The following is a 19,385-nucleotide window of genomic DNA, read 5'->3' on the forward strand; positions in this document are numbered from 1 at the left end:
AAAGAAATGACCAGATAAAGACGCTTAAATGTGTCACTAAAACTCCAGTGAACCTTAAAAGTGGCTCAGCTGCTTTTATTTTAATTACCCAAAGAGAGAGGCATGTAATTACTGGATCTACCAGATCATTTAAAAGTTGCTCTAAACGATCTGATCAGAGTTCCTAATTATGCTGAACTCCTGGTTCCTGTTGTTTGATTTTATATGATCCCACACCGATCCATGCAGTTGCATTTGCACAATTAGTTTTCAAAAGTTGTGGCCCATTTCCAAGAGTGCGGCTCATAAAGCTTCAACTCTCAAAAAAAATGGAAATGTGTAAAAGGAGCACCAATTTAGAAAAAAATTATATGGAAAAATCTTTACTGTCATTACTGCAAGCCAACCTTTATTATAATTGGTGACCAACTTCCATTGGCATTTTGACTATTTTTGGTGATGAGTCTTTGAAGTTGGAAAGTCTCTTTAATGTGACTAACATTTAGCTCTGTTCACAACTCTGGCTGGGCCAATCCAAAACGCTATTCTTTCCAGACACATTAGTAAACATCTGCTATGAACAGGAATAATTCTGAGCTGTACTAAGCAGGAGAGGCTGGCACTCGGTATTAGCATCTTAAGCGACTTGGTTTGGTATTGGAGCCAAGAAATAAATACTGCTCATAAAATCCCTGGGTAAGTCAGTGCTCTCAATGTTTCTAGTTAAAAACTGCCAAGATATCTTGGACTTATGACACAAACTCTTAATCCTTTTAGTTACTTAAAAAAACAAAAACTCAGACACGTTCTTTAGACGGACCTTTGGTGTGGTTGTTTTAGTCAATTTTATCTTCTTGGTTTGTCCCCTCTTAGTTTTACCTTTTTGTAGCTGCTGATGGACAGGGCTTCCTGGTCCTGGCTGCTGGACTCTTTACCTAAATACTCCAGGGAAGGCGTCGGCTTTGGAAGATGTTCAAGGATAAGAGACCCCTCCCTTCCCAGATCAAAGGTCTGCCAGATCTCCTGTGTGGCAGAATGGACCATTTTCTCCACCTCTGTGGCCGAGTGGGGCACAACCATGGCGGGCTGCTCAGGTAGTTTGGGAGGTAAGGGGAGGGGTAGCTCAGGTCTCGGTGGGGTCTTCACCTGTGATTCCCCACCTAACGATGAAACCATCCCCCCCATGTGCGGCCCTGATGATGAGGCTGACCTCCCGAGTTCACCTCCCAGCTCTTCTTTCTGTTTGAGTCTCTGCTGCTGTCTCCGTGAGCTGAGCCCAAAGTCCTCATCGAACCAGTCCTGATCATCACCGAGATCCTCCAGCAGCTCACGACTCAGCTCCAGCTCAGCCAGACGCTTAGCAAGCTTCTCTTGACCACTGGGGCCAAACACTGGACTCTCCTGGGGGGAAGAAAATACTTTTTTTCAGTCTCAAATTAGAGAATATCAAAGATTTTTGTAAGCACAAGTAACAGGTCAGCACTAGTCCAATCATATCCTTGTGTTTGATACTTTTACACTTTAATCGTTTCTGTGCTTTCTGCTTCCAAAGATAAAACAACTTTCAGTTTTACCAGCGCATCAATAGTCTGTCAACACAAGGCTGGACTTTGACTGTACACACTAAAAAACCTCCAGCTCAAATAAACAACTTCTATTTGCCAGAACTAGAAGTCATATCCCAGCTGGTGTTTTCTCATTGATTTGCCAGAGGTCATTTTCTAAAACTTGCATCATCAAAGGTTATTTGAGATTTACTTCAAGAGTTTTAAAATTCTTCTTAAACGAGTATCAGAAACACACTCACTGATCTGTTGCACAGTTCAGGAGAAGACAGCTCCTCCTTCTCAGCCGGCAGAAAGAAGGGCAGGTTGTCTTTTTGCTCCACTGAAGAGACCCATTTCTCGTCGTTATTTTCAACAAACGAACATCCATTTAACTGGTTGGCATTTCTGATCTTTCCTTCTTTAGCCCTCTTTATTTCAGCACATTGCTTAAAGGAATCTTTGATAAAGTTGTTGATGAGGTCATCTGCAAATGTCTCCACCAGATCCCTGTTCTTCTGTTCTCTCTTATCAGTCTTGATTTCATCCGTAGGAATCAAGTCCTTCTCGATGTCAACATCGTTTCTCTCAATAATGGCGGTCGTCTTCTCATTCTTCTCCTCCATTCTATCTTCGTCCGGGATGAGGAATGTGCGGGATTCATCAGTAAAGTCCAAAATGATGTCCTTCATGTTGCCGTTACAAATCTGATGCTCAGGTTCTTTCTGGTGCTGTGAATTGAGGTGGGCTTTGGTCTTGAGTGGAATCTGATCATTCTCATCCAAAACCATTTCATCTTTAGATTTAGTTTCCTTGTCAGATGTTTGTTCATTTTGCATTTCTGGATCTTCCCGTTTTTGAGAACCGTCTTTAATCTTTTTGTGTTTTTTCCCGCCTTTATCAGATAAGTCGTCGAAGAAAGAGTCCTCATCTTCTGTGGTATCTGCATAGAGCTCAAACTTGTCTGGGAGGTGGGAGACTTTGTCTGGAGGAGCAAAGATGCCGTGCGATTCCTCACACTCAAAGTAAACAACTCCATCATAAGTGCCATTGTTGCTCCCTTCAGATTTGTCCAACTCCACGCCAGCCCAGAAGCCATTGGCAAAGCTGGTCGGACCTTTAAATCTCAGTGTGCCCGGCTGAACACCTCCAACAAGAACCCGGTCTCCAAGGTGGAAACCTAGCATTTCATCTTCGATGGGAGGAGCAAAAGCAGGTGCATGGCTGGGAAACTCTGTCTTATTGTCTAATTTTATATCTTCTTCCTTCTTCTGGAGTTCCAGTAACTTTTCTGAATGATGGCTTTTTTCACTGATGCCAGAATGCTGACTCATCTCTTCAGGTATTTCTTCTTCTTCATCTTGATGGTCAAATGGAGGGGTTGCCCTGGATGATTCCTTAGTTGAATGCTTAGTTTCTGTGTGGGGAATGGAGGTTTGAGACTCATGCTTAGAAATATGGTCGTCCCTAGGGGAAGAATTAGCTGATTCAAAGTCCTCCTGGTAACCGTCTGTTCCAACAGAAGCCTCAACTTCCTTTATGAGTGGATCTTTATTGAGTGAGAAACCCACTGAGTGTGGGGAGAGAGGGTGCTCAGTGGGTGAAGGGCTGCGGCTTAAATGTGGTGAAGCTTCCAGGTTGACAACAGCTGAAAAAGGAGTTCCGGGTGTAATATTATTTAACGTCACAGCTTCCTCCGCCTCGGGTATTTTGTTTTGTTTCTTCAGCTCTTCCTGATCTAAACTGCCAGACAGAGACTGCTCATGTTCCTCCTTAGCAAAAGGCGGAACACGTTCAGATGCAGTTAAGTTCTCCTGAGAGTCGAGTCTGAGAAGGTGGTGAGACTGTTCATCCTCAGACCTGGAGTTCACTTCCACATCCAACTCTTCCTCAATGTCAGATCTGTGATCAGACAAAGCCTTCTCCTCCTCAGACTCTGGCTTGGAAAAAGATCTTGAGAGAGGCTCTGATAGATGATCGCTCTCTGGTTTGCTGTACACGACGACACTGGGAGAATCTTCGGGTAAATCTCTGGATGCGGTTCTGCTATGGTTCGGCTGAGGAATGCCATCTGCCACAACAGGAAAACAGCATTATTGTAGGATCTTTTTAAAATGATGCTACTTTTTAAATAGATTTCATATGGAAACAACTCTTTGATAAACTACTCACTGTGATCTAATGATGCATCAATAAGCGTCCGGTCAGAGGCGGAGCTTTTGATCGCGTCAGCCCTGAGAAGGAGTTTGCATTAAAATGATTCCCATGTTTTTTAAATATGATGTACATAAGGTGCTTTTCAAAGGCATTTCTATTTCATTCTAATGTGAAGTAGGAAATTATACATGGTTCTTTACAAAATACAAAGCTGAAAATTATTATGTGAATTTGCTTTCAGTCTGCCTTCACTCAGATATTCCTGAATAAACTTCAGTGCATCTAGTTGTGGTCAGAATTCACCTGATTACATAAAAAATAAGATCAACACCAAGTACAAATATTTATGCAGGATTCTGTATGTTGTTGCATTTTATACGAAACTGTACTGAAAGCAGCTCCTACATTTTGTTCCTGTACCTGTGTGAAGAGGGTTTAACAGATGACTGCTCCAAAATGTAGTTGGAATCATTTATGCGTGACGTCGTTTCAGGAGTTGAGTCTGGCTCTTTGTTCAGTTCCGCCTTCGTTTTCTCAATAAAGTTGTTGTAGTTCTTAGAAAAAAAACCAAAAGGCAAATAAATTAGGTGTAATTATTATGAATTTGCCAAAACAATTAAAAGAGTTAGACATTATTTCAAATGCATATATGATTATCCAAACATATTTACCTCCAGTTTCTTCAACAGAGTTGCCTCCTGTGCCTTCAGGCGCTCCTTGTGCCGCTTCTTCTGCTCTTTTTTCAGCTGGTGGGCCATGATCTTACGTTTCTTCAGCTCTTCCCTCAGTGCCTTGATACGACTCTCAATGTCACTCTGGTCTGAAATGTTTTCAACAAGAAAATTCAGATGTAAACAATCACAGCTAGGAGGTGAACCCAGTATTAGTCCAGTGTTTCGTAGAGGATAATCCACATTTCGCCCAGAGAAACTAGAACACATTTTTGGGGGTATTACTGTACATTTTCTTTACTGAGAGAGAGTAAAGTTCATTTTCATAAACACAATGAACAAAGAGAATTATGCAGCTTAAAGGTTTATGCTTGCGGCCTGACGGTGAATTAAATGAATAAAACATTTAACTGCAAAATTGAGCCAGCAAAACTTCAGTTGTACATTAAGCAAAATGTAGTTTTTCCCTCTCCTATCCCAGAGCAAAGCAGTTAGGCATCAATAAAGTGCTCGCATAATGTACTTCTGGCAGCATCACATCACATTCAACCACATGGTGCCAACAATAGGCTGCATTATGTCCACTCTGTGCTTTATCTCGCCCATATTTATCTAAAAACAAGTTTAAAAAACACCAAGTCTCTAAAATGTGTGCATTTCTGAAGAGCAACTTACCAGACGGCATAGCTGTGGCAGCTCCAAGGACCTCAGGGAAAACCTCACTGTGTGTCCGGGAGGTGGAGCGGGGTTGCATCTTGGTCTTACTGCTGCTGTCTAATGGAGAAGCAGCAGGGCTGCGGCTGCCTTCGACTGAAGAGGACTGCAAAGAACAAACAGGAAGAGGAAGAATGGAAAGAGGGATGTTTACTACAGATAAAATATGTGCATCAATTACGGATGTGTGTGTGTGAACAAAACATTCTCAACATTTTTAAACTTACAAGTGTGACCACAAAACATTTCTTTTACCTTCACAGCAGGTAACTGTGACTCAGTGGAAAAGTCCTGTGTGTAGGTAGCATGGCTGTTCTGAACTGAGGCCAGAGGTGTTTCAGCGACTGAAGCTGGCTGTGCTGAGGACGTACTGAGTGGGTGCTGAGAAGCCGGCGCCTCTGTGTGTATACTGGACTCGGTCGTAATTGAGGAGCAATTGTCCTCACTTACAAGCTCTGAAAAGTAAACAAATTAAACAAATTTAAATTTGAAAGATAATTATATGAATTCTTGAAAAAAAAAACATATGGGTTCTAAATTCACACCTGAGACTGTTAAGCAAAGCTGCAGAATATATTGTTACAGAATCAAAGATAAGCTTGTTTTACGGTAATTTATAGGGGAAATAAAAAAACTGATGTAGAGTGGAAAAGTTGTAAAAAATTAATTACAAAGTTTAATCTGGTTGAATCTAAGAAAACTATCCTGTACACCTCCAATAAGAACCAGGAAATAAACTGATTTGAAAGCACAGCCTCACCCTTCTCACTGTCAGATCTGGCCTCTAAGCTTTGGTGGTTAGAGGCCTGCAGTTCATTTTCACTGATCTCTTTTCCAATGCTCTCAGGTGTTTTATGGTCCTTGTCCCGAGGTCTTCTCTGGTCCCAGGCGGCCACGGCCTCTTTCTCCATCCTTCGTACCTCCGCCTCCTCCTTGTCCAGTTGCTGTTTCCACTGGAGCAGCTCCTCTGCATGGTGTCGCCTTTGCATCAGCTGCTGCTCGCGCTTGGTCAGAAACCTGCAGAGGCGCAGGGTTAAAACAAAAAGCAAAAGAACCAAAGGATGAAGAGGAAGTGGATAAATAGATTTAGAAAGAGGATGGAAATGTAAGGAGAAAAGATAAAATGAAGATGGGAGTAGAGTGAAAGAAGAAAGTGGAAAATGAATTAAAAATAGCAGCATAAAATGAGGGAAAAAGAAGAAACAAGACAAAGAGAATAAATGTTAAACAGGACCTCTAAAGAATCTAAAACACCCAAATCACCAAGACATCCCAGTTATTACTGCAAACTCACCTCAAACCTTTGTGCAACACACACAGGGAAAAAAAAACACACACATTCCATACATGCCTGAAATATTTCTCCAAATAAAAATAATATACCCAGAAAATAAAAAAAGTGATGAAATGTTGCTCAGTTTGAAAGAGGAGTAGAAAAATAAGGGTGTAGATTTCAAATTCATGCATCAGACTCAAAGCTAGGGGTAGGTTGCTGTTCTCTCACACACATCAGACATATTTAGCAATTACTGGAAGATGAAATGAAAATATATGAAACTCATTGACAGTTTTGTCTTTTTGAAAAACGCCTACGTTCTAATATTTTATTATCTGTTCTGAAAATGTGTCCTTGTCTTCCAAACCATGTTATACTCTATAAGCTCTACATGCAAAACATTGTAACTGTAGATAACAACAGAAGTCAAGTATACTGTAGATGTGTTTGCAGTGTTATCTACCACAGCTGTGGGTGCTATTACAATGCAGTATTATTTAGCCGTGATCTAATTAGGAAGCTTTTCTCTTGACCTAATGCATACTGATGACAACTCGGACACTAAACTCCATTACAGCCAGGCACCATCTGTACTTATTATCCATTCGATGCAACAGTTGGATAGTAAAGAAGCAGGATAAGATTTACAGAGCTCATTACAGAAATGGAGGACACCATCTTGGATCTGTTTTCTACAAGATCTTTCACTTGTGAGCCAAAGTGTTTCATTGCAAAATGTGTCTGTCATCGATAACTGGGCCGCAGTTGAACAGCCCATTGATGTGTAGCAATTAGAAAGGGCCTCAGATTTTTTTTTAAACATAATTCATATAAAGAGAGGAGAAAAGGGGAAAATACTTAAATTGAAGAAAAGAAATAAGTGAAGTTCCCATCCAACAAGGAAGACTCCTATTAAATAAACATAACCATAGACCATCAAAAGCAGCAAGTAATTTGTACTTTCATGAATATCAGACACACAAAATAAAACTTAAGGATTCCCTTCTAAGTAAATGCTGAAATACTCAAAATAAACATAAATAATTTTATTCAAAGTTGAAACTGTCAGAAGATTAGCTTATTTTATTCTAGCAGCTTTCCATGGGCGCCTTTGTAGCTTTCATTTTAACTCTTTTCCCAAAGACCCTCCTAAGACCCCACAAAAAAGAAAAACACACACACTCACACACACTCAATCAGGCATTAACCACCAGCCCACCCTCCACAAAGTCCCAGTGGATCACACAAGCATGTTCCCTGGAGTGGGGGTGGGAGAAGGAATGGAGCCAAGCAGAGCTAGGTAGAGAAAGAGAGCACTGTACAGTACCTGACCAACTGGTTGTAGATAAAGAGCTGGAATTTAGGGTGGAGGTTGGGAAGACAGACACTGAGGGAGGCCCAGTGGTGGGCCGTGAACACAGAGAAGAAGTAGTGGACAGGGGAACAGTGTCTACAACACACAAGCACGCAACAGACAAAGTCAAAAAAGCCACATAAAGGTACAGAAACACACACACACACGCACGCACACACACATTGTGAAGAGATAAAAAGGGAAAGAACATGTAGAGAGAAAGGGAGAGAGTAATATGAGTAAATGTGGTTCTATTGCACAGAAAGTGTTGAGGAAATGGTTATGTGTCATTACAGCTAAGTGTAAAGAGATTAATTAATATTTTTTTGGTAAAAAAAAATTAGTCAGCTAGGATCAGCTTCAGACTGCGGAATGGCAGTCTCTACTGTTTATTATTATTATTGGGAAAAATGTTATTGTGGTAGGAATTGTGAGTTAGTGTTACAACAATCTGATAAAACTTTTAACTGATGTGTGTAAACACCAAAAAACTACCAGTATGGTTGGAATTGTTACTTTTACCATTTTCTTCTCCACTGTTGACTCCATGACATCATTGATAAGTATACATATATTTGAAAATAGAATTAAATGCAGGTATTTTGTGAGAAATGTTAGAAATTGTTTTGCGTTAGCACAAACTGGCAACAAGGTCTTTAGTCTTTATAGCTGAGGTCTAAATGTGAAAACTTAAGAAAATGCAATAGTTCAGACTGCTAGGTCTTAAACAAGACTAAACCCTATAGCAGGGGTATAAAACATTTAGATGTGTCCCTGATCCAACACGGTTCAATTAAAAACCGTAGCTTCCTCATAAGCAAGCATTTATGTTCGTTAGTGACTTAAACACAAAGTGATTAAGTCACACACCTTCAATTCGTCACACCTTGAATTCAGATGTCCTGAAGCAGTTATAGGTAAAGGTTTGATCCCTGTGCCCAGAAGAAACTATGGGATCCGTTTTGATCTTTATCTGCTTTTACTGAAAATGAATGTTAATATTAATTGCTCATATTTTAAGACATATTCATAATCTCTCACAAAGTTTTTTTATATAAAAAGCTGTAAAAGCTAAAGTTAACTGCAGCAGTATAAGTGCAACAATAGAGCAATATCAGCACACTGACAGTAAAGCACAGATGAAATGTTAAACTTGTGATAAGATGGAAAAAAATTATATGAAAAACAAAAATTAAAGGTAGTGGACTATGCCATAATATATAAATGAAATCTTGATAAATGGTACCAATAAATGTATAGAACTGAAAACAAAATCTTTACTTTTCATCCATGTGAGATCGCATTTTCTTAAGCTTCTGCATGATGCTGCTGGTCTCACTTCCAGAAATGGAGAGTGAAGGAGAGGAGGTGCGGACTTCACCAGGAAGTCTCTGTGAGAGCTCAGACCCTGAAGGCTCTGACACTGGCGTCTCCTACAGATGTTACAAGAGACACACAAAGGGAGTTCCTTTATTGCTTTAGGCTCTACTTCTGTAGAGCAAATAATCTGTTCTTCCTTCCCTCTGCTGAGGGTAAGTGAGTACTTACAGGGGGAATGTCTCCCTCTGCACACTTGAGACGCTCCTTCAGTCTAAGTGTTGAGTTTCTCATCCGTTCAATCTCTTCCTGCTGTTTCAGCAACAACTGCCTTTCTTTTCTAGCTGCTCTGTTGGCTTCCTGGAGTCTCCTGATCTCAGCCTGTGAAAACATCATGGTGCATAATAAGATAAAACACTGGCCCCTTATAAGAGAAAGACAGGAGTAATAGCCAAAGCATAATTTTTATCCCAACATACTTGCTCCTGTTGGAGTTTCAGAAGAAGTCCCCTCTGCTTCTTCCTGATTGGTGGCATTTTGTCATCCTCTCCTTTGTCTCTCAGCTTTTTCTTTTGGTGCTCAAGCCAGGCTACTTCTGTCCTCGTCTTTTCCTTAAGCGCTTTCTGCCGTAGATGGAGCAGAGAGCTCTGGTGCTGCAATCTTACCTCTTCATCCCTCATGTACTGACGCACCATTTCCATTGTGAACTGAGAAAAGCTGTCCTGCCCACCAGAAAAGGCTATGTGTGCATCATGAGACTACAGGAGGGCCAAGAGTAGGAAGAAATGTTATTGTTTGTGGTTAAAATAAATTAAAACATGCTCAAACATGCCATTTAGGTTGTAAAAAACAGAATGGTAATTATTTGCAATGATTTTTATTGATAACAGAAGAACAAGAGTTTATATGGATGTCTGCAGCATCTTCTCACCTTGAAGGAATTACATGACCCCGTCTCTGGGACCAACGTCTCATTGAGGCAGACTGCGTCCCCCTCCTTCTGATGGTGCGACTTCTTCTCCATAGTTCCCCGACGATGAGCTTCGGACGGCAGCAGAGAACGGAAAGAGCGCTCCTCTATCTCGTCCTCCGTCATGGACTCATCGAACTTTAGAGAGTACTCAGTGGCCACAGATGTAGTGTCTCCTGATGGACCAGACAAGATTTGTATATTGTACCTTTACTGTTCAATGCCAGAACAATTAAGGGCAACAGTGCTTTTCCGTTGGGGATTTTATGCTGGTGGTAGAGATCCATTAGCTTCTGATTACTAAGTGGATGCGTGAACCTACAGACTGTGCCTGCTGTTCAGTACCTTTCTCGTCCCCTGCAGAGGCAATACTTTCGCTGCAGAGTGAGTCATTTGCTGCTGTTACAACATCCTCCTCAATAGAGCAGCTGGCTGCTTCCGCCTTCATCCTCTCCTCAACTCTCTCATTCTTCTGTTTTCTCTCACCAGACTGTGTGTTCAGCCTTTTTGTGTGATCAGATGGAGCATGTGATGGACTGGTTTGGATGCCTCCATATGGAGATCCACTGAGGATGGAGAATTAAGCAGGTTTAGTGTATTTTGTTGCTTTTTGATGGAGAACTAGAGAAGGAAGGTAATTGGTACCTGATGTTTGGTCTTCTGAAAGATGGAGAGTCAGACTGACTGAGGCCGTTTTGTGAAGCTGAGGGCTCTCCAGACCTGGTCCTGCGGTCTGAAACCTCACTTTTAAATCTAAAATAAAATCCAGAAAGCAAAATGTGTTAGACAAAAACCTATTTACTGCATCAAAGTTAAGTTTGTGAGATGTTTGGAACAATTTTGCAAAAATTGTACAACTTGTTGAACAATTCTTGGAATTATTTACTCAATTTAGAATTTAGTTTAGCCTAGACGTAAGTATAGATGCAGCATGACTTTAAAAGTGCAGTATTTTGTACGGGTGCATCGATTTATTGCAAAGATGACTTATCGGTGCCAATTCCCTTAAATTTGGGAGATCAGTGATCGACCGATACTTACACGTGTAGTTGATCTTATCTACCTCAGCAAAGGTCTAAAAATCAACCACTGCCTCTTTTGCTCTCCCGTAAGACAAATTTGACTGATAGACCGGCCCACCACTTCATGTCTACACGTTCACAGTTAATAATAGTCACCCCACTGTTATCAGTTCAGCGACTTTCTTGCTATATCTAGCAAGATTTCAGAAAAAAAAAAATAATAAAATAAAAAAAACCTGCAAAATCGAAAACAACAGGTCAGACTTTTTAAAGATCAGTAATCGGAGTTTGGTCAGAAACTGTGATCGGTGCACCCCGATCGGTGTATTAAGTGTTTTCCATTTTAAAGCACAATCAAGTAACTAAGTTAACTTAATTTGTTATAAAAATGCTATCTACATATATATAGATTTGATGCGCAGATCCACTAGGTGTTTGCTAATTGCTGCTGGCTAATCTGAAGGAGCTGAGCGGAGGAGTCGCAGGGGAGAACTGCTCTGTAAGGATGAAGCTCAGAAACTTGCAAACTACAACTTTGAGCCCCTCCCCCCCAGGCGTTTTGCACAGCTAAATGGTTGCCATGGGAGATTAAAGGACATCTGAAATATGCATAAAATAATCAAGGTAACACTCTAGGTATGTTTTTAATGAGGAAATAACATTAGAACACGCAAACCTAAAAAAAAGTTGATTTCGCATAATACTGCCACTTTAAACAAGTAATACAAATGTGGAAACGTGTAAAGATCAATATTTTCAGTTGAGGGTTGTGCATGAACTCCAAAGAATGTTGTGGTTTACCTGCTAGAGTCTGCCTTGTCTTGCTGCTTTGTGTAGGAACTACTTAGTTCTTCCTGCTGGACCAACATCGCAGAATCAGTGGCAACAGGTGGGATTATCAAATGCCCCGCAATCTGGGATCGTGCCAGGTCTGTCATCTGACAAGCCAGAGACAAAACGAGATACCAGTCATTAAGTAAACATTCAACTGTTTACACAGTATTCTTCTGTCTCTCCTCTGACTTTTTTTACTCGATCGGACCAATCAGCTTTTGATGAAAAACTGGAGCATAAGATGTTTTCGGACAAAAGAGGAAGGAAGTTACTGCTAACCTCCTTAATGTGTCGGGCAGCATCTGCTGTGTATCGTGCTGCTTCAGTCTGTTGGCTCATCATCTTAGAAGTTGACTCTTGGAGACCTTCCAAAGTTTGCTTTTGTGATGTTGCCAAGTTTTCCTGCAGCTCTAAATGAGCCTAAACAAAAATCACACATGAACATTGCACACACATCAATATAAACATCTACATTTTGGAATTGAAAACATGAAAAACAAGAGTGAATCTTCAAAGAAAATATGTATAATAAAAAAAGGGAGTATTACTCTGGCAACCCTCTGTCTGTTTTCTTCTAGTTGGAGTTTTGTCTCGAGAGCTTCTCTTTCAGTCTTGATCTTCAGCTCATAGAGCTCCTGCTCATGGCGGTGCTGTTTGGCCTAAAGGTTAAAGTTCAAGGAACGGGTACAAGTACAGTAATATTAAAACAAAATGTCTTCAAGGGACAACAGCTTTTTTGTAGCTTTTGTAAGACTTTGATTATTTTACTAAACAAAATAGCTAAATCAAGAGCCAAAAAACCTATTGTATCAAAAATGCCACTGTAATAATGTGTGCAAAATCAAATTAGCAAAAAATGCTTTGTTGGGATTTTTTTCAGCTATCTACATACTAGAATGCTCTGAATACAGCATAGCTGAGTTGAGGCAACAGTCTACAAAGGGCCACTATTTTTATTGATAAAACTATCGTAACGACTATTATCTATACATTAATGATGCAGGTAATTACACAACATAGATTCCCCTCCTTATCTTCTCCAACTAGCAAATGTTCTTCATTACCTTGAGCATTTGGGTCAATGACGCACTCTCCTGTTGTGCCATGGACACACCCATCAGCTTCTCCACGTCTCCCAGCTGCTTGATTGACTCTTCAATGGACTCCAAGTACTGCAGTTCTGCTACCATGCGCTGCTGCAAGACAGCAGGGGAATATTGTAGCTCACCTAGAAGGACAAAGAGACACAAGGTGAGAAATATCTGGTATATTTATTTTTCATTTGGTTGAAAATAAAAATCAATAAAACATTTATGTGCTTTTCATGTACCTGTGGACCATGACTCTGCTCTGCTGGATGTTTTTGGATTATGAGAGCTTCTTCTCACATGCTCACTGAGAGAGTCTGCCGTTAGAGAAGAACTGAGGTCTGGAGAACAGGACGAGGAAACCAGTTTGGGTCTGTGAAAACAACAAATCAAAAATAGGTTATTGCTCATCTGAGGAAACTGTATAAGTAACTTTCAGGTGTTTGATGGCAATTCCTCAACATGAGGTGAATCAATTTTACATTTTTAATCCATAGAGATCTTATAAGAAATAATATAGGAAACAAAAAACAAAACAGTTATATATTTAAAATAATGTTTTCTGTGGCTACACAGCAAATTCAATCATTTTTTTTTTTATTATAGATTTGGATTAAATTTAAAGCACTGCTACATACTTTCTAAATTCGACAGCCAGTCTTTGCAGAAATGATCTGGTTGGCTAAAGCAACTCTGAGGTGAACAGAATGACAGGAATGCCATAAACACATACAGGCACAAAGCAGAGATAAAGGAAACAAGAAAATGTAACAATGTTCCAATGAAAGAATATACCCTGCCTGGCCCAAAAAAAAGTCGCCACCAAAAAATGGTCACACTCTCTAATATTTTGTTGGACAGCCTTTAGCTTTGATTACAGCCCGCATTCGCTGTGGCATTGTTTCAATAAGCTTCTGCAGTGTCACAAGATTTATTTCCATCCAGTGTTGCAATAATCTTTCACCAAGATCTTGTATTGATGATGGGAGAGTCTGACCACTGCGCAAAGCCTTCTCCAGCACATCCAGCACAAGATTCTCAATGGGGTTAAGGTCTGGACTCTGTGGTGGCCAATCCATGTGTGAAAAAGATGTCTCATGCTCCCTGAACCACTCTTTCACAATGTGAGCCCGATGAATCCTGGCATTGTCATCTTGGAATATGCCCGTTCCATTTGGGAAGACAAAATCCATTGATGGAATAACCTGGTCATTCAGTATAGTCAGGTAGTCAGCTGACCTCATTCTTTGGGGACACAATGTTGCTGAACCTAGACCTGACCAACTGCAGCAACCCCAGATCATAGCACTGCCCCCACAGGCTTGTACAGTAGGCACTAGGCATGATGGGTGCATCACTTCACCTGCCTCTCTTCTTACCCTGATGCGCCCATCACTCTGGAACAGGGTAAATCTGGACTCATCAGACCACATGACCCTCTTCCATTCCTCCAGAGTCCAATCTTTATGCTCCCTAGCAAACTGAAGCCTTTTTTTCTGGTTAGCCTTACTGATTAGAGGTTTTCTTACGGCTACACAGCTGTTCAATCCCAACCCCTTGAGTTCCCTTCGCATTGTGCGTGTGGAAATGCTTTTGCGTTCACAATTAAACATACTCCTGAGTTCTGCTGTTGTTTTTCTTCAATTTGATTTGACCAAACGTTTAAGTAATCGCCGATCACGATCATTCAGGATTTTATTCCGACAACATTTCTTCCTGGAAGACGATGGTTCCCCACCATCCTTCCAGTTTTTAATGATGCGTTGGACAGTTCTTAACCCAATTCTAGTAGTTTCTGCAATCTCCTTAGATGTTTTCTCTGCTTGATGTATGCCAATGATTTGACCCTTCTTAAACAGACTAATGTCTTTTCCACGACCACAGGATGTGTCTTTTGCCATGGTTGTTTAAGAAATGAGGAGTTACTCATTGCATCAGCTGGGGTTAAATAACTTGTTGCCAGCTGAAAGATAATCGCCTATGCAGTACTTATCCAATAGGAGGCTTGTACCTATTTGTTTAGTTAAATCCAGGTGGCGACTTTTTTTTTGGCCAGGCAGTGTAACTACAGAAGGATAACTTAATGTTCAAATTGTGATAAAATATAATTAAGTTGAACAAATAATGTTTATTGCTGAGTAATGTGTTAAAGACTGAGAATTGATTCATAAACACATTACTTTTGCTCTTGTTGCTTTAGCATTTTATAAATGATCTTGTTATTTTGCTTTCCAATTACTAATAAAAAATGCATCTTTCATGTGTTTTTCTAGCCTGGCCATTGCCTTCCTGTCCTATTCCGCTCTATTCAAATTTTGCTTCACAGCTTTCACTGATTCACTTAGTTTCCTCCAGTAGATGTTTTACCAGCCCAAACAGCGAACCAAAGGGGAATATGTGAATGATGACACTGATTTTTGGCGCGGTTTTAGAATTGTAGTCAAAAGAGCCCAAGCCTCCCAGAATAAATAGTTTTTCAATGGCCGAGGCTCCAAACCCCCTAGATAAAGCAAAGCACAGAACAAGGGGCTGGTTTTTACCAGGCTAGTGTTCTTCAAAGTTAGATGCAATTTACCATTAACAAATGAAGCCATTTGTAAAAGCAAACATTAGGTATTATGTCTGTGAACATACAAATTATATGCAAAACCTTTTAATCAGAGGCAAATTTAACACCTGATTGTCATAATGTCAGAATCTTGCCAGAATTTAAAGCCTTCACATCATAGGAAATACAGACACACCCCAGAATTCAAAGAATCTGCCACCTGGGTTTCATGGTACCAGTATGAAACCCAGTATCTCTTCATGAAGAGAGATTAAGAGGAAAATTCTCTTTCCCTTTGGCATACCGCCCAACCTGCAAAACAAAGTGGCCACTGTTTGCTACACTTGTGTTGAACTGCTGCTTGCTCGTGTTGCTTGGAGCTAGCTGCTAAACAAACAGGGTGACAGGAGAACACTCACACATCCCTGTTTAAGTGCATTTTAGTAATTAGCCGTGCTTTTGTAAATTTCACTTTGGTGGCAAATAATCTTTACCAAGAAGAGATGGTGGAGAGCCTGGAACAACTTTAAAATCAATTTAACCTGAGTGCACAGAGAAGCCTATTTAAGCTTAGGAAAGTAGAAAAGGAAGTTAAGACTTTTATTTACAACAGCTTGATTTACATATCAAGTTCAAATCTCTAGCAACAATATAGCAGGTTTCCTGACTGACCAGCTGTTACATGTTGAAGCAAACAGTCAAATATTTGTTGTACCTTTGGCTGTTCCCAAACACTATAAATACTTTAAGAAAGTAGAAATATAAGGGAAATTACAAGACCAGTGTTTCTGTCTGTTAACTATCAAAAATTGTTAAGTCTATAGCTGCAGATCTGAATGCAGTTCTTCGATTCTGCCCCAGAACCCTTTTTCTTTGTCACACACACACAAATACAAGCATAAATTCAAGAACAAACACACACAGCTGCATTAAATTGGACTCTACCCTCTTTAGCACAAGGGATCAATACACAACCTTGGTTATTAGATTACACTGTCGCAACAGATCTGGTAGTGTTCACAATTTTTTTAGACTTTTTTAGACATAAAGTAAATATTTTACTTGTACATAAAATTAAAATTACAATTTATTCATGTAATCAATTAATTTTATTGTGAAGCAGCTTGTCACTCTACAGAGCAGCAAAGAATTTTGTATACTTGTAGTGAGGTATTTTAATAAAAATAGATTTAAGAGACCTGACACAACACTTGCATACTTTATCATCTGGACTACCGTATAGACCAAAAGTTTGGACACACCTTTTAATTCAATGAGTTTCCTTTATTTTCATGGCTATTGACATTGTAGATTCACACTGAAGGCATCAAAACAATGAATAACACATGTGGAAATATGCACTAAACAAAAAAGTGTAAAACAACTGAAAATACCCCTTATATTCTAGTTTCTTCAATGTAGCAACCTTTTGCTGTGATTACTGCTTTGCGCACACTCTGCATTTTCTTGATGAGCTTCAAGAGGTAGTCACCTGAAATGGTTTTCACTTCATAGGTGTGCCCTGTCAGGTTAATAAGTGGGATTTCTTGCCTTATAGTCATGAAAATAAAGGAAACCCATTGAATTAGAAAGGTGTGTCCAAACTTTTGGTCTGTACTGTACATCAATGATAAAAAGAAAAATCAAGTAATTTTAAACAACACAGTTCAATCTATATATACGTACATATGGCAATAAGTGGAACTCTATGAGGAAGCTTTATGCATTTAAACTTAAGAATAAAGCAAGAAAGCATTTCAAAATAAATGTTTTCTTTAAACTCAAACTGAAGTTTAGGTTTGTGTATAGTGGTTGAGTTGCTCTAATTCAGCTGAATAAGCATAATTGTTGCTTCTGATGAGCAACATTATCCTTTTTTGAGTCCGCTATTTAGCTATTCCAAACTTTTGAATTTGACTTGTTTACAACATGAAACTAAATTTGAGTAATTTCAGGAACGTCGGCTAATTAGATGACTCCTGCTTTTCAGACGCTGCTGTTACTAGAAGCACTGAGGTCTTATTATACTCTATGGTGGCACAGAGTTCTGGTAGTAGATCATGTTTCAGGTTTACGATGAAGTCAAACTGGTTTTTCCAGCAAATGTTTTCTCAAATGAAATAACGAAGATTCCACTGTTTCCTAAAACGTCTCTTTAAGAGCTTCGAATGATTCTGTCTAATAAAAATACATATATTTGGCACAATACTTTTAAAAATTGTTAATAACCTAGAAGGCTAAATACAATAAAAGCAAACTCATGTTAACACTCAATTTTCATGAATGGCCCACTCCCAAGCCACTGTACAGAACACCTCATAAAGATCAGAATAATACACTGATGAGTCGTACAATGTCTTTCACAGCCATCCATTGTGAATGTGATTATGTGTTTAGCAAGAGGAAGCTGTGTGTTTATCGGGCTGGAGGAAGGTAGTAAGTCTACTACAAAATAAGATGGATGAGTTTTCAAGAACAAAAGGTCTTTTTGAAGAAGCATATGAATGATTTAAGGCGTAGGTTGTACAATAACATATTAAACAAACTGATTTCTTAATTGTAATTTGCATGGGACTTTACCTTTGAGGAGAATAGGCTGAAGGTTCTCCTAATGTGTCAGAATCTGCACTTTTGGCCTGAGCTTGACTCAAACTTCTGTCTGAAGCTCTCTTTTTGTGGTCAGAGGAGAGAGTTTCTGAAAGCGGTGAACTCCTCTGTTCTTCTACAAGAGTTGCGTCACTCTGGTCTGAAATAGTTGCTGTAGATACATAAAACAGTTTATTTTATACCTGCTAACAAGCATTTAAAAATGGGCACAGTGATTAAACACAGCAAAATGTAATTTTTATGCTTTGTTATTAATGCTAAGATAAAATTCTATTTCAATTTCTTTAAGGTTGCCTCAATCCACACCACTTGTTGTTTCAACCCAACTTTTCAAACCCATCTTTTGTGAACCCTCGTTATGGATGACTTTGTAACAAATTTTACAACTAAAAGATAAAACTAAGCTTTAAAAATTCAGCTCAGTTTAATTTGTTGTTAAAACAGATGCTTAAACTTTGCTAATGACATAATAATTGATTTCCAATTTGTTCAAAACAGAAAGAAGCCAAAAAACAATTGTACCTCTTTTACTGGTGGAGTGCCTGGAAAGCGGTGAGGAGTCAGGTGTTGAACCAGGGGAAATGCGCTGTGAGTGACTGGATGAATAAAAAGATTAATGTTAGCAATAAATCACTTCTGTTCTAATATGACTTCAACTTTTGATCAGCTTTTTAATGTGATCATGCTAACACAAAACAGGTAAAACAAAGGAACATTTACCACGACAATTAGGATAGATATCTATATAAATGATCAAATTAAATTATATTTTAAATAAGATGCATATTGTTAATGAATTTATGTCATTACACAAACTCAAACCTGTATGTGGCCAAATGGACACGTCATTTGCAATATAATACGCAACTCGCTATAGCAACCAGGAAACACTTCCTGATACATTTGCAAACACCAAAATACAGAAACAATATATCTAATAATGCTTTTTAGTCTTTAAGCTAAAACTCAAGGAAATATTTATATGTGCAAAGTATTCATTCTTTCCAGCTGTGTGACATGAATGCCACCCAGTGGTCATGCTAAAGACGCCTCAGTTTTTCTGTTACCTGGGTGACTTGGGGCCTCTCTTTAGATGGCTGCTGGTTTTGCTGCTATGTGATGAAACAAAGTCATCCTCGTAGACTGCTGCTTCATCTTGGCTGTTTTCGGAGTGTGAAGAATGAGGAAGTGGAGAATTATTCCCTGAAGCTCTCTCACTCACTAAAATATAAAGTGGAGAAAAGAAGATATCGTGTTACTTCCAACTGTGTGTGTCTCATAAATAAACTGGATTTTACAGTAGA

General features: G+C 39.4%; 1 protein-coding gene across 2 annotated transcripts in view; it reads right to left on the minus strand.

The window, feature by feature from the left end:
- Nucleotides 1-19,385, minus strand: part of cep350 (centrosomal protein 350) — a 36,852-nt gene that overhangs the window by 4,297 nt on the left and 13,170 nt on the right. Inside the window, exons 13-35 of one of the 2 annotated variants that reach the window (XM_032571396.1) lie at nucleotides 19,149-19,302; nucleotides 18,604-18,677; nucleotides 18,055-18,232; nucleotides 13,169-13,299; nucleotides 12,903-13,066; nucleotides 12,387-12,497; nucleotides 12,118-12,258; nucleotides 11,806-11,942; nucleotides 10,628-10,735; nucleotides 10,328-10,548; nucleotides 9,944-10,158; nucleotides 9,492-9,770; nucleotides 9,244-9,393; nucleotides 8,977-9,128; nucleotides 7,669-7,791; nucleotides 5,826-6,082; nucleotides 5,321-5,520; nucleotides 5,027-5,171; nucleotides 4,352-4,500; nucleotides 4,101-4,234; nucleotides 3,696-3,757; nucleotides 1,787-3,594; nucleotides 859-1,380 (exon numbers count right to left, since the gene is read on the minus strand). In XM_032571396.1, coding sequence (XP_032427287.1) covers nucleotides 859-1,380; nucleotides 1,787-3,594; nucleotides 3,696-3,757; nucleotides 4,101-4,234; nucleotides 4,352-4,500; nucleotides 5,027-5,171; nucleotides 5,321-5,520; nucleotides 5,826-6,082; nucleotides 7,669-7,791; nucleotides 8,977-9,128; nucleotides 9,244-9,393; nucleotides 9,492-9,770; nucleotides 9,944-10,158; nucleotides 10,328-10,548; nucleotides 10,628-10,735; nucleotides 11,806-11,942; nucleotides 12,118-12,258; nucleotides 12,387-12,497; nucleotides 12,903-13,066; nucleotides 13,169-13,299; nucleotides 18,055-18,232; nucleotides 18,604-18,677; nucleotides 19,149-19,302 — 5,615 coding nt within the window. The remainder of the gene's footprint in view (nucleotides 1-858; nucleotides 1,381-1,786; nucleotides 3,595-3,695; nucleotides 3,758-4,100; nucleotides 4,235-4,351; nucleotides 4,501-5,026; nucleotides 5,172-5,320; nucleotides 5,521-5,825; nucleotides 6,083-7,668; nucleotides 7,792-8,976; nucleotides 9,129-9,243; nucleotides 9,394-9,491; nucleotides 9,771-9,943; nucleotides 10,159-10,327; nucleotides 10,549-10,627; nucleotides 10,736-11,805; nucleotides 11,943-12,117; nucleotides 12,259-12,386; nucleotides 12,498-12,902; nucleotides 13,067-13,168; nucleotides 13,300-18,054; nucleotides 18,233-18,603; nucleotides 18,678-19,148; nucleotides 19,303-19,385) is intronic. The other variant, XM_032571397.1, reaches the window with a different exon arrangement.

This window comes from Xiphophorus hellerii, chromosome 9 (assembly GCF_003331165.1).
Source record: "Xiphophorus hellerii strain 12219 chromosome 9, Xiphophorus_hellerii-4.1, whole genome shotgun sequence".
Lineage (NCBI taxonomy): Eukaryota > Metazoa > Chordata > Actinopteri > Cyprinodontiformes > Poeciliidae > Xiphophorus > Xiphophorus hellerii.